Source organism: Lucilia sericata, unplaced genomic scaffold, assembly GCF_015586225.1.
Source record: "Lucilia sericata isolate MDLA Ls3-8-SP2 unplaced genomic scaffold, ASM1558622v1 Contig000203F_arrow, whole genome shotgun sequence".
NCBI classification, from domain to species: domain Eukaryota; kingdom Metazoa; phylum Arthropoda; class Insecta; order Diptera; family Calliphoridae; genus Lucilia; species Lucilia sericata.
The window spans coordinates 209,465-222,354 of record NW_023994231.1 but is presented as its reverse complement, the minus strand read 5'-3'; the positions used below and the strand labels follow the sequence as shown (position 1 = coordinate 222,354).

Genomic DNA, 12,890 nt, shown 5'->3' with positions numbered 1-12,890 from the left:
ACTTGATAAGGTTGAATGCACATTAAGTCGCATGAGGTCTTATCATAGTTCTAGTTAGTTTTAAGATTTTTATATTTAGTACTTAAGATTTTAATTTTGTAAATAAATTCAATGTCTTACAAACATTCGCCGAGTGTATTACAAAGCACTCAACAATAAAAATGTGTAAAAAAAATACGCTTCAACATTTGGTCCTTCGAGCCGGATCAGTGACGTATAGAAATCACTGTCCGTTAGAAGAAAAATTAAAAAAAAATAAAATAAATATTAACTAAAAAAGAAGTTAATATTTATAAGCATTGATCACTGCTTACAACAGTGGTCAAAATAAAACTAAAAATTAAAATCTTGTATTGGTGCGGAAACCAATCAAGATTTTAAAAATAAATTTGAAATAAAATTTATTATCAACAAAAACCTGGAAATCTATAACAGATTCCAAAAATCTAAAAAAAAATAACTTAATAAAAATAAGTTAATATCCATAAGCGTTGGCCACGGCTTCAGACAGTGGTCACAAACAAAATTAACTTTCAACAGTGGTCAAATCATAAAACAAAAAAACAATCATTGGAAATCTAAACAGATTCCAATTCTAAAATTAAACCAAAAAACAAAGCAAGAAAATGTTAAGCGAAGAATGTTTAAAGCAGCTGGAACGGCAGAATCAACTATTTATGAAAAAATCGATGAAATGTTTAAAGAGTTCAGAACTAGCATTTTGAAATGTCAATCTATAAACTCAGCTGATGAGGAGAAAGCTCATCAGAAAGACGAAGAAGAAAGTACCATAACTACAAATGAAGAACATTTTGAAGAGGGAAATACGGATGTGGTTGAGTTTACTATTTATGATCCTGACTTTTTTAAAAGAACCACAGAGGAAGTAAAGAAGCATTCAGGTGGTTCCGAGGAAGATTCTTTAAATCAAACTGGTGTTGCATTTGAAGCCGAAGAAGGTGCAATAGCTAGAAACGAAGAAAGCTTTGAAGAAGAAAACACGGATGTGGTTGATTTTACATTGTATGATCAATACGAAAATGAATCCACATTTGATGAATCCGAAATTGTTGATGAAATAAGATTCATAGATATCGTTTTTGGAGATGAAGAACATAAAACTGAAACTAACCAATTGCAAATTGGTATTGAAAATACTAAAACTACTGCGGTCTATGAAAATCCATCCAGTCATTTAGATCTACGAACAACACTATCAAAGAAATTTTCAATAAGTAATACCGCTGAAGGTGTCTTTGGGGAAGAAAAGCAACCTCCATAACCAATACCAAAATAGGGGTTGTGTGTCAGAAATTCGATGGTTATTCGTGTGTAGCTATCGATAAAGAAGCAGATGGCGGTGATGACAATCAAGATGTAGAAGAAAAATCAAATTTGGATAAAGATAGAGATGGTCCTTTAAAATTAGAAGGTGAACATGAAAACAATGATACTGGTATTGTCCTGGAAGCTGTTGAGAAGAAAATAAGCGAGGAGGAGACTGCAGCTATCGATGATGAACGAATAGATGGTGCCGCAGAAGACTCCGATGATAGAGAAGAAAAACAACAAGAAGAAAAACTAAAAATGGAAAAGCCTGGAGAAGAGAAGACGGCCAAATTGTGGTCATGTGTGCCAGGGTATTTTTGTCACAAGTTCCGGAAAAGGAAGCAAACCAAGGATTCTTTTGTGGATAAAATAATAAGTTATAATTAAGCACTTTACAATTCATATTTTACTTTTTCCCCCGGCAGAATGTTCAAATCACTTGAACATATTTTTATATTTTTTATTTTATAAAATATTTTATATTATTTAAATTTATGATTCTTTATATTTAGTGCGATAGCGCATGTGTGCAATACTAAGATAAGAAAAATCAACCCTTGTCTTGTCACCAGAGATACAAGCCGAGACGGCTCAAATCGGCGGCGGCTGGCCGCCGGTAATATTTTGCAAGCCGCGCCGCCGCCGACTTCTTTCGGCTCAAAAGTTAAGCCGGCTTAAACGTAGCCGCTGATAAAGATTAGAATCACACATGTATTTCAGAACATAATTTCACCAAATTGAACGGAGTTGCCACTATTTTAAATTCTTATGGCAAATTGAAAAGAGTTGTCACACAATATTGTGCTAATATTAAAATAGTGAAAACTACTATAAATGTCCATTTTCTGCAGAAAAAAACTTATATAGAGACAGGTTTCTATGTAACAGACTATTATACAAAGATTTTTCAATATAATAAACCTTATAAGGTCAATTTCTAAAGAAAAAGTTAAATTGAGCCGACAATTTAGCCGCCGCCGAAATTTTCTGTAATAAGCCGCCGCCGCCGACCCAAAATGGTTGCGCCGCCGCCGCCGATCATTTCCCATCGGCTTGTATCTCTGCTTGTCACACATGCCTTTATGATATTTATTTTTATCACTTGCGTGCTATACCCACGCAGTGATAAGAATTTTCACTTGATAAGGTTGAATGCACATTAAGTCGCATGAGGTCTTATCATAGTTCTAGATAGTTTTAAGATTTTTATATTTAGTACTTAAGATTTTAATTTTGTAAATAAATTCAATGTCTTACAAACATTCGCCGAGTGTATTACAAAGCACTCAACAATAAAAGTGTGTAAAAAAAATACGCTTCAACACATGGGTTTAAGAGATATAATTCAAATAAAGTAGTGGACAAAAGTTAAACAATTTTATTTATAACTTAGTACAACCATTGAGTTTTTTAATACCTGTAATGCCTACTACAAGAAAAATTCAACTTCAGCCAAATCGGTCCTTATTTGCAGATTTGTGAAGCTTTAATATATTTGTTATAATCGAAGTACTCTAATTTAGCACCACGTACCTCACCTTGTATTTTAACAGGGTTAAAGCTTATAGCTTCTATTGCAGATTTGTGAAGCTTAAATATATTTTTATAATCGAAGTAGTCTCAATTAACACCACGTACCTCACCTTGTGTTTTAACAGGGTGGTAACAATGTAAATTTTTAGTAATAAAAATTTCCTGTACTCAAGGAATTTCAAAGTTTGGGGAAATATTTGTATACACATTTAGAAAATTTTAACATATTCTTAAATTTTCAAAACGCGATATTTTTGGTCTGGAACGGGATTTCGATCAAAAAGTCATTGATTTGTTCCTTCAAACCATAATATATGTTGGAAATTTTATTAAAATCGGAAATGGTAAATCCAAAAATTGCTGTTTTCTGTCCGTTTTGTCCGTTCCCCAATTACGAAATAAGTAAAAATACCGATAACGCTAAAATACCAATAGCAAAATAAGTCAAAATACCGATACCGCTATCTTATCACCTTTTCGAAACGGTTGCCAACCTTGAGATTATTATATACCATTTATTTTTCTCCATAATAATAGGTGGGCCAATTTAAATTTCATCATACCTTGAATAATATTAATATTAATAATAATAATAATAATAATAATAATAATAATAATAATAATAATAATAATAATAATAATAATAATAATAATAAATTGTTTCTTTATAATGTAGAATTGCTTGATATGGTCCGAAAAATGTTTTCATTTTGCGGTCTCACACTATTTGCAAGAATCTAAATCATCGTACCGCTGTTCCCTATTGGCACAATTAATAAACTTTATTACATCGTATATGGAAGCAATTATTTTAAATGAAGGATTTCACATTGGTAAGTAAATTGTACTATTATTTTAATACTCTAATTAAACCTTAGGAGTATAAGTAATATTTATTAGTCATTTTGGAACAGAAATCTCCCGTAGCGAATTCATTTTATATAGTAACTAGGTATGTCCAATGTGCTTTACTACCCTAAACAATATACATACATAAATAAAAAACCCACTTTACGATTTTTAAACATTCTAACTGTAATGGATTTCCCAGATATACGTTATTGTATGTATTTCATATGGGAGATTCTACACCAGGATTCTAGTTTCCCATTTATACGAATTTTAGTATTTATTTCATAAGGGAGGTCCCGCCCCTATAAAATTAAAAGAAATAAAATTTATTGAACATTTGCTGCAAAAATTGTATTTCCTTAAAATCGCTTTTTACTTAATAAATTGTTTATGTATTGTATTTTAATTAATAATTCTTTCGTTTAAAAACGAAAACGCGTAATTTTCCTCGTTTTAAAACCGAGTACACAAATCTAGTCGAAAATAAATCGGATGTAATTTTATAAATTAAATAATTATTTTTTTTTGCGTTTTTAATACAATTGTAATTTAATATACATGTTATGGACATTTTAAACTACTTTTCATTTCAAATGTCTATTTTTCTGAATTTTACGTTCAAATAAAAATTCGATTTGCAGAACACCAAATTCGATTTTAAAAGTTTATCCATTTTGAAACCCATTAGATTAATAGAACAGACATGATTAATTGAAATTATTTCTTGCGTTTTCATTTAAAATCAAACATAATTTAATTAAATATTCTTAATATCATTTGTTCTTATCCGAATTTCAAATGAACATCTAAAATGACAATTCTTAATTTCAACTGTTTTGTTTCGAAATAAATGAAATATTTCAATTGTCCTTTTCTGAAATACAAATGAATAATACAATTTTCAAATTAACTTTTCGGAATTTAAAATGAAAAATCTCAACTTCAATTCTTCTTGTCCTTATTTCAAATGAAAATTCCATTATAGTTTTCATAGAAAAACTCATGTTATTAAAAATGTACGAATTTTAAAAAAAAATACTTTAAATATACTAAAAGTTTTTGTTAAAATTTTTAACTTGGAAAATGAAGGAACTCGGCATTAATGGAAATAACAATTATTTAAAATTCAAAACATTTGCATTGTCATCTAATGTCTTCTAGATTACTAATTTTCAAGGATTGGTCTAAAAATCAGTTACAAAATTTGAACCCTCTTAGATTTCAATGAAATTCAGTACACTGTACTTTAAGGTTTAGATTTTATCGATATTAAAATTTCATATTTTTAAGATTTTTTTTTCAACAAGCATTAATTTTGACATGGTATATTTTGTAAACTAAGTATTTAAGGTCATCTACCCTATAGAACCAAAATTTCCAAATTTGACTCCCTCAAAGTCCGGCAGTTCTGGACTGATAGCGCTGGAAATTTGTTACTATCCAATACTATCTATACTATCCTTGGTGCAAATTTCGTCAAAATCGATTTTTTGAGTTGGGTCACTTGATATGAAATTGCCTATAACTTAATTTGTTAAAATAATGTAACAAACGTATTTTTTTATCATACACACACACAAATATTCCAAAAAATTACAAAATAATGAATGAAAAAAAAAAAAACATGGCGATGAACTGTCAAAACGAATTACGAATGTGTCGTTGAAACGGATTAATTGGCTATTGTCTTTCAGAGGTCGATTTAAGTAATTCAACTGCTCGTGTGAAATTGGTTAACATTTTGGGTAATAAATTGGCGAACTACCCATGAGGGGAGCGGCACCTCCCATAATTAAATTCATTAAATAAAAATTTTTATTTTTTTTTTGGGCATTTGAACTAACTTAAACTAAAAAGAAATAATTTTCAAAATATCGCGAAAAATGATGATTGCATATTCGTTTAATAAAAAAAATCTTATATAATATAAAAAATAGCAAGTTTTGATTTATAATATTTTAAAAAACTTTCAACAGGGAGAACAATTTGTAAAACGCTCTCAAGGTGCACTTGCATCAAAAATGCATCTTAAAAAATATAATTTAGAAATGCATTTTTATGAAAGTGTACATTAGTGGTAATCGAATTTAAATATTTGCATTCCAATTCTGATCAGTAATGTATTTTAAGTTGTTTTAAAATCTGTTAATTTCTTAAAATATCAATAAAATTTAAAAATTTTCCAATAAAAAAACTTTTAAAAAATGGAAAAATGGATGTCACAAAAAAATATTTTTATATATTGCATAAAAAGCTTCAAATAATCGACTTATGCACTTCTAAAAATTTTAAACAGGGAGAACAATTTCAAAAATGCATTCAAAAAGTGCATTTCCATAAATAATGCGAATAATGAAAGAGCTCATCAATAGTAATAGATTGGGTTCTAAATCAACAAAATCCTATATGAACTCTCAAAGATATAAAAGTTCAAAGTTTTATACCTTTTTTGATTTTTTGTAGTTTTCGGACAAATTAAAATCGGCATAAAAATCGCGTTTCTTGAAATTTTTAAGAATTTCACGTTGATATGTCTTATGTGTCTAATAGAGTATGTGTTTACAAAAAATTAAAGAAATCTAAAATATCAATATCAATAAAATTTAAAAATTTTCCAATATAAAACATTTTAAGAAATCGAAAAAATGGATGTAATGGACGTCACAAAAAATATTTTTATATATTGCCTAAAAAGCTTCAAATAATCGACTTATGCACTTTTAAAAAATTTTAAACAGGGCATTTCCATAAATAATGCACTTAACCCTTTTAATATAAAAATTATATTAGAATGAAAGAGCTCATCCATAGTAATAGATTGGGTTCTAAATCAACAAAATCCTATATGAACTCTCAAAGATATAAAAGTTCAAAGTTTTATACCTTTTTAATTTTTTGTAGTTTTCGAACAAATTAAAATAACCATAAAAATCGCGTTTCTTGAAATTTTTAAGAATTAACCGTTGATATGTCTTATGTATCTAATAGAGTATGTGTTTACAAAAAATTAAAGAAATCTGAAGACCATCGGCCAATTCTTATTTGATTTCTCATGGAATTCATGATATACAAGTATGTATTACTACAAATATTAATTTTATATAGAAACTATACTATGCCACATACGTCTAGAAACGATGAATCTGTTCGGTATATTCTGATGTATTAAAGAAAAATAAAAAATTCTTTTACATTTTGATAAATGTTATGTTTTGAGAAATATAAATCATAAGACATCGTTTTTTTATTCCAATAAATCAAAAGCTTTTAAAAGAAAAATCAATTTCCTTCATTTTTTGAATTTCACAAAAGTCTACAAACGTTGTTTAATAATGTTTAATAAAATAATAAATTGCTTTACGAAAGGGTATTTTTATACCCTCCACCACCATCAGTGGTGATAGAGGGTATATATAAGTTTGTCGTTCCGTGTGTAACACCAAGCAATATTCCTCTAAGACCCAACAAAGTATATATATTCTGGGTCCTTATCAAATTCTGAGTCGATTTAGCTATGTCCGTCTGTCTGTCTGTGTAAAACACGCTCACGTTAAAACTAAGCAAAGGAAATCAACCAAATTCACCATAAATATTTATTATTATCCTAAGCAGTTTGTTATTGAAAATCAGCGAAATCGGTTCACAACGTAAAAAGTTATGAGTAAAAATTTCAGACTACCTCAAAAAAAATTACGTTTTTTTCATAATTCTTTTGAAGTTTTCTCAAAAACTACCAAAGATATTTCGATCAATTTTGTCATACATTATTTTTTTAGAGTAGTGATCAATTATATTCAAAATCTTTACAATCGATCCAATACTTCCCATAGCCCCCATACAAAGGTATATATTCCCGGAAATTAGTTTATCGTTAATAACTCCCTGAAATATATCGGTATCAACACGAAATTTTGTACATGTAAACATAATATGAACAGAAATCATACTGTCAACGTAGATCTCAGTCGGTCCACAATTGCTCATAGCTCCCATATAAGGTCCTATTCCGAAAATCACCTAAACGCACATATTTCATTGATGAATAAAGATATTGTGATAAAATTCGAGTTGAATATGTTTTGTGTACATACAAATCATTCTACCAAATTTTTTACGGATCGGTCCATTATTGGTCATAGCTCCCATATAAAACCCACTTCCGAAAATCATTTAAAAGCTCATATTTCATTGTCAACTAAAGCTACTTTGATGAAATTCGACACAAATATGTTTAGTCGAAATATAAATCACTCTACGAAATTTTTTCCGGATAGGCCCATAATTGGTCATAGCTCCCATATAAGGCCCACTTCCGAAAATCACTTAAACGCACATATTTCAATGCCAAGTAAAGCTATATTGATAAACTTCGGCACAAATATGTTTTACCTAAACATGAATCATTCTACGAATTTTTTTCCGGATAGGCCCATAATTGGTCATAGCTCCCATATAAGGTCCACTTCCGAAAATCACTTAAACGCATATATTTCATTGAATTATAAAGCTATCGGGATAAAATTCGACAGAAATATGTTTTGTGTGCATTGAAATCATTTCACCATTTTTTATACGGATCGGTCCCTTATTGGTCATAGCTCCCATATAAGGCCCTCTTCCGAAAATAACTTAAAAGCACATATTTCAATGTCAAGTAAAGCTATCTTGACAAAATTCGACACAAATATGTTTTGCCTAAACATGAATAACTCTACGAAATTTTTCCGGATAGGCCTATAATTGGTCATAGCTCCCATATAAGGTCCACTTCCGAAAATCACTTAAACGCATATATTTCATTGAATTCTAAAGCTATTGGGATAATATTCGACTTGAATAAGTTTTGTGTACGTACAAATCATTTTATAAATTTTTTACCTGTCGGTCCATTATTGGTCATAGCTTCTATATAAGGTCCACTTCTGAGAGTCACTTAAACACACATATTTCATTGTCAAATAAAGTTAATTTGAGAAAATTCGACACAAATATGTTTTGTCTTTACATAAATCACTCTTCGAAATTTTTTGCGGATAGGCATATAAAACATTGTACCAAATTTTTTCTGAATCGGTCCATATTTGGTAATAGGTCCACTTAAAAAAATCCCTTAAACGCACATATTTAATTATCAAATAAAGATACATATCTTGATAAAATATGATTTTTGCACATATGAATCTCTCTGCGAAATTTTTCCGGATAGGCCCTTAATTGCTCATAGCTCCTATATAAAGTCCACTTCCTAAAGTCACCTAAACGCACATATTTCATTGATTAATAAAGCTATTGGAGTAAAATTAGACCTGATCTTTTTCTGCATATAAATCATTATACGAAATTGTTTCCTGATCAGTCCATAATTGGTCACAACTCCCATATTCTGTGTATAGATATATCAGTCTATTAAAATGTTTTCGAACTGGCGTATTAATATACATTTTCCTAATCAAAATTAGTTCGACAAAAATTTTGGCAAGTTATCTAAAAATTAGATAGTTAGATGGGTTTCAATAAAAAGTAGTTTGCTGGTGGAGGGTATTTAAGATTCGGCATAGCCGAATATAGCACTCTAACTTGTTTTGGTTATATATTATATGTAAGTCAATCTGACATTAAATATAAAGTTTTTATGGATGACTGTTTCGATATGTTTGTCCATTAATCTCCTAAAATTGATAACTGACCCCGGATGCATTCTGTGGACTTGTAGCTTCAAATACTCTTGTAAATTTTGAAAGTATTGACCTCTACATATTCAGGAGAATGTTTATCACTGATCTAGCATTATATAGTTAAAATCATCTTATGTACAGAAAATATTATTAGGGCGCTGTAAGGGCAAATTTGCTGTATGGGTGCAGTTTTTCGATGATCTCAGCTGCAGCGTTCTCCAAAACATAAATATTTGTATGCTGATTTCTTATAAATCTAATAATCTTTAACTTTTGAACAGCATTTGTTGAGGGAAAAACTTTCCCTGTACTCCTACTCACCTCAGTGTTTGGTAGAGATACCAAGAAAATACGAAATATATCATTCTAAAAACGTATTATGTTTAATATTTAATGGGAAAACTAAATTTTAGAAAGCGAAAAAGCCATAATGTAGTCAAATTTCAAACCCAGAATTAATGGTGGAAAATTAAGATTTGGTCCACCAACACATATGGTTTAACAATGGTATTGAAAAAACTATTATTTTTAGAGGAACAAAGGGTATTTGTTTGCAGACTTTTTTCCAGGAATTTATACCTCTAATACTATTGCTTACAATTATCTTTATGATTTGCAATCATTTAATGTGATTTCAGATTTGAAAATTACAGAAAGTGAGGTGCTTAATGGTCTAAGGAATTTAAAAACTTCAAACTCTCCTGGACCGAATGGAGTACCGTCATCTGTTCTTAGGATGTGTGCAGAGGAATTGTTTGTTCCACTCACATTTTTGTTCAATAATTTATCATCTGGTATTTTCCCGTGTTTTTGGAAGCAAAGTTTTATTATTCCTCTTTATAAAAATGGAAATCGTCGTTGCATAGACAATTATAGAGGTATTGCTAAATTAAGCGTTATTCCGAAACTATTTGAAAAAATTGTTACGGATAGATTAATTCATATGTTTGGAAACATTGTCTCACCCTAACAACATGGATTTTTTCAGGGGAAGATCAACTTCGACAAATTTACTTGAACTGAACTGTTTTTCGTGCCTTTTCTAGTGGGTATCAGACTGTTTATTGTAGTAAAGCTTTTGATACTGTTGATCATGACGTTCTTTTGTTTAAATTAGATTCATTAGGTTTTCCTCCTCGATTACTTCGTTGGATTTCATCATACTTAAAAAATCGTACGCAAAAGGTTCTTTTTAAAAATTTTAGATCAAATAATATTTTTGTTACTTCTGGTGGCCATCAAGGGAGTCATTTAGGTTCTATTCTCTTTGTGTTATATCTGAATGATTTAGCCTCCGTTATAAAATTCTCGAAGATATTGATGTATGCTGATGATGTAAAATTGTATTTGTCTTTTAATAATGTAATTGATTGTAGTTTATTACAGGAAGATATTATTTTACTCTCTCGTTGGTGTTGCGCTAATAATATGACTCTTAATCTGAAGAATTGTAAAAAACTTTCTTTTTACAGATCAGGTCTTATTAGTTATAACTATTTAATAGGTTCTCATCAGTTAGAAAATGTTTCATCATTTAATGATTTGGGTGTTATACTCGACCGTAAATTGAATTTCAATCTCCATGTTATATCTTATATATGTCTATATAAGACTAAAGAGTTTAACGATCCATATGTAACTAAGAATTTGTATACTTGTTTAGTTAGACCAGTTCTTGAATACGCCTCGGTTGTATGGTCTCCCAATTATGGTTGCTATATTGATAGAATTGAATCTGTACAAAAGCAATTTCTTCTATTCGCTCTACGTGGATTAGGTTGGAATTCAATTGATTCGCTGCCACCGTATGAACATCAGTTAAAACTTATTAATCTCCCTACACTTAGGAAAAGGAGATTAGTTCTTGGCATATCATTTATGGTTAAACTGATTAATGGTGAAATAGACTCTCAGAATTTACTTCAAGATATTAGCTTCAATGTTCTTAATCGGGTCACAAGAAACTTTGTAGTCATGTTCACAACTAAATGATCATTACACCTATTTTTCACTTTCTGATCCTATAAAATTGTTGCACCGCGAATCTTGAGGTTTGCCAACTGCCTACCGTATAGTTCATGTTTTCATGCTTATATCAAATACTGCATACATATCTTAGGTTACTCTGTTCCGATGATCTTTCCTATATATTTCCTTCCAATCGATGTTAAAATTTCTTATGCTACTGCTTGCTAGTATCCATTTCCTGCTTTTTTCGAGTTCCAGTTCTAGTCGATGTCATAGTACCTACTCTGACGCCACTGATTTTTAATACATTGTTCCTATATTCCTGCTGATATTTTCCTCTCGATCCTTGATGATGGCTTTCCTGCTTTAAATTGCGTTCATATCTCAAATTCTAATCGATGTCTTTATGCCTACTCCGATGTTAAAATTTATTACATACATTCCTTATGTTGCTGCTTCCTGATGACGTCTTATCTAATAATCATTTCCTGCGTTCCAGTTCATATATACCTACTCCGAAACTATTAATTATAAGCAATATTCCCTACGTTTATGTGTTCCTGGTGATTACCGGTTACATCATATTCTTCCATGTGTTCCTGTTGCTCAATAAACTATTTTATTCCTGTCATTCTGATCATCTTCGTCCATGTGTGATCCTGCTGATGTCATATTTGTCTACTCCTACTCTATCAACTGTATTTCCTATAGTTCAATTTTTACCAATGTTTTATAATCTTGTTATGTTTCCTGCTCCTTAATTTTATTTCCTGTTTCATAACTTATTTTATTTGAATTCTCATTATTTTTTTTCTCACATTTTTACATAATTAATTTTATTATTTTGTCATTTTAATCGTTTTTTCCCTTGTTATTTACTATTAATTAAATAATTTTCTTTTAATTTTATATTTGTTTATTATAACTATAATTATACACTATTTTAATTAAAATATTTTAATATTAATATGTTATTATTATTATTATTATTATTATTATTATTATTATTATTATTATTATTATTATTATTATTATTATTATTATTATTATTGTTATTATTATTATTATTATTATTATTATTATTATTATTATTATTATTATTATTATTATTATTATTATTATTATTATTATTATTATTATTATTATTATTATTGTTATTATTATTATTATTATTATTATTATTATTATTATTATTATTATTATTATTATTATTATTATTATTATTATTATTATTATTATTATTATTATTATTATTATTATTATTATTATTATTACTAGCTGCGTGTACCCGGCATTGCCCGGGTTTCTTCGAAAAGTAAAGACAATAGATATCAAAATTTAGCTTATAACGATAAAATAGTTATTATATCTTTCTGCCTTTTTAATCCTTAAAGTCAGTTTCTGGACTAAAAAGTCCCTTAAAAATGTGAGAAATTATACTGATATCAGCATTTTCAATCACTGGTACGGAACTAAGGACATTTTTAAATTATTTGTTTTATTTTTTCCATGTGCAGTAGATTTAAAGAACTG

General features: G+C 29.1%; 1 protein-coding gene across 1 annotated transcript in view; it reads left to right on the top strand.

The window, feature by feature from the left end:
• LOC119601984 (calcineurin-binding protein cabin-1-like) overlaps window positions 1-12,890 on the top strand; it is a 446,878-nt gene that overhangs the window by 275,344 nt on the left and 158,644 nt on the right. Inside the window, exon 10 of the mRNA XM_037953280.1 lies at window positions 3,539-3,695. Coding sequence (XP_037809208.1) covers window positions 3,539-3,695 — 157 coding nt within the window. The remainder of the gene's footprint in view (window positions 1-3,538; window positions 3,696-12,890) is intronic.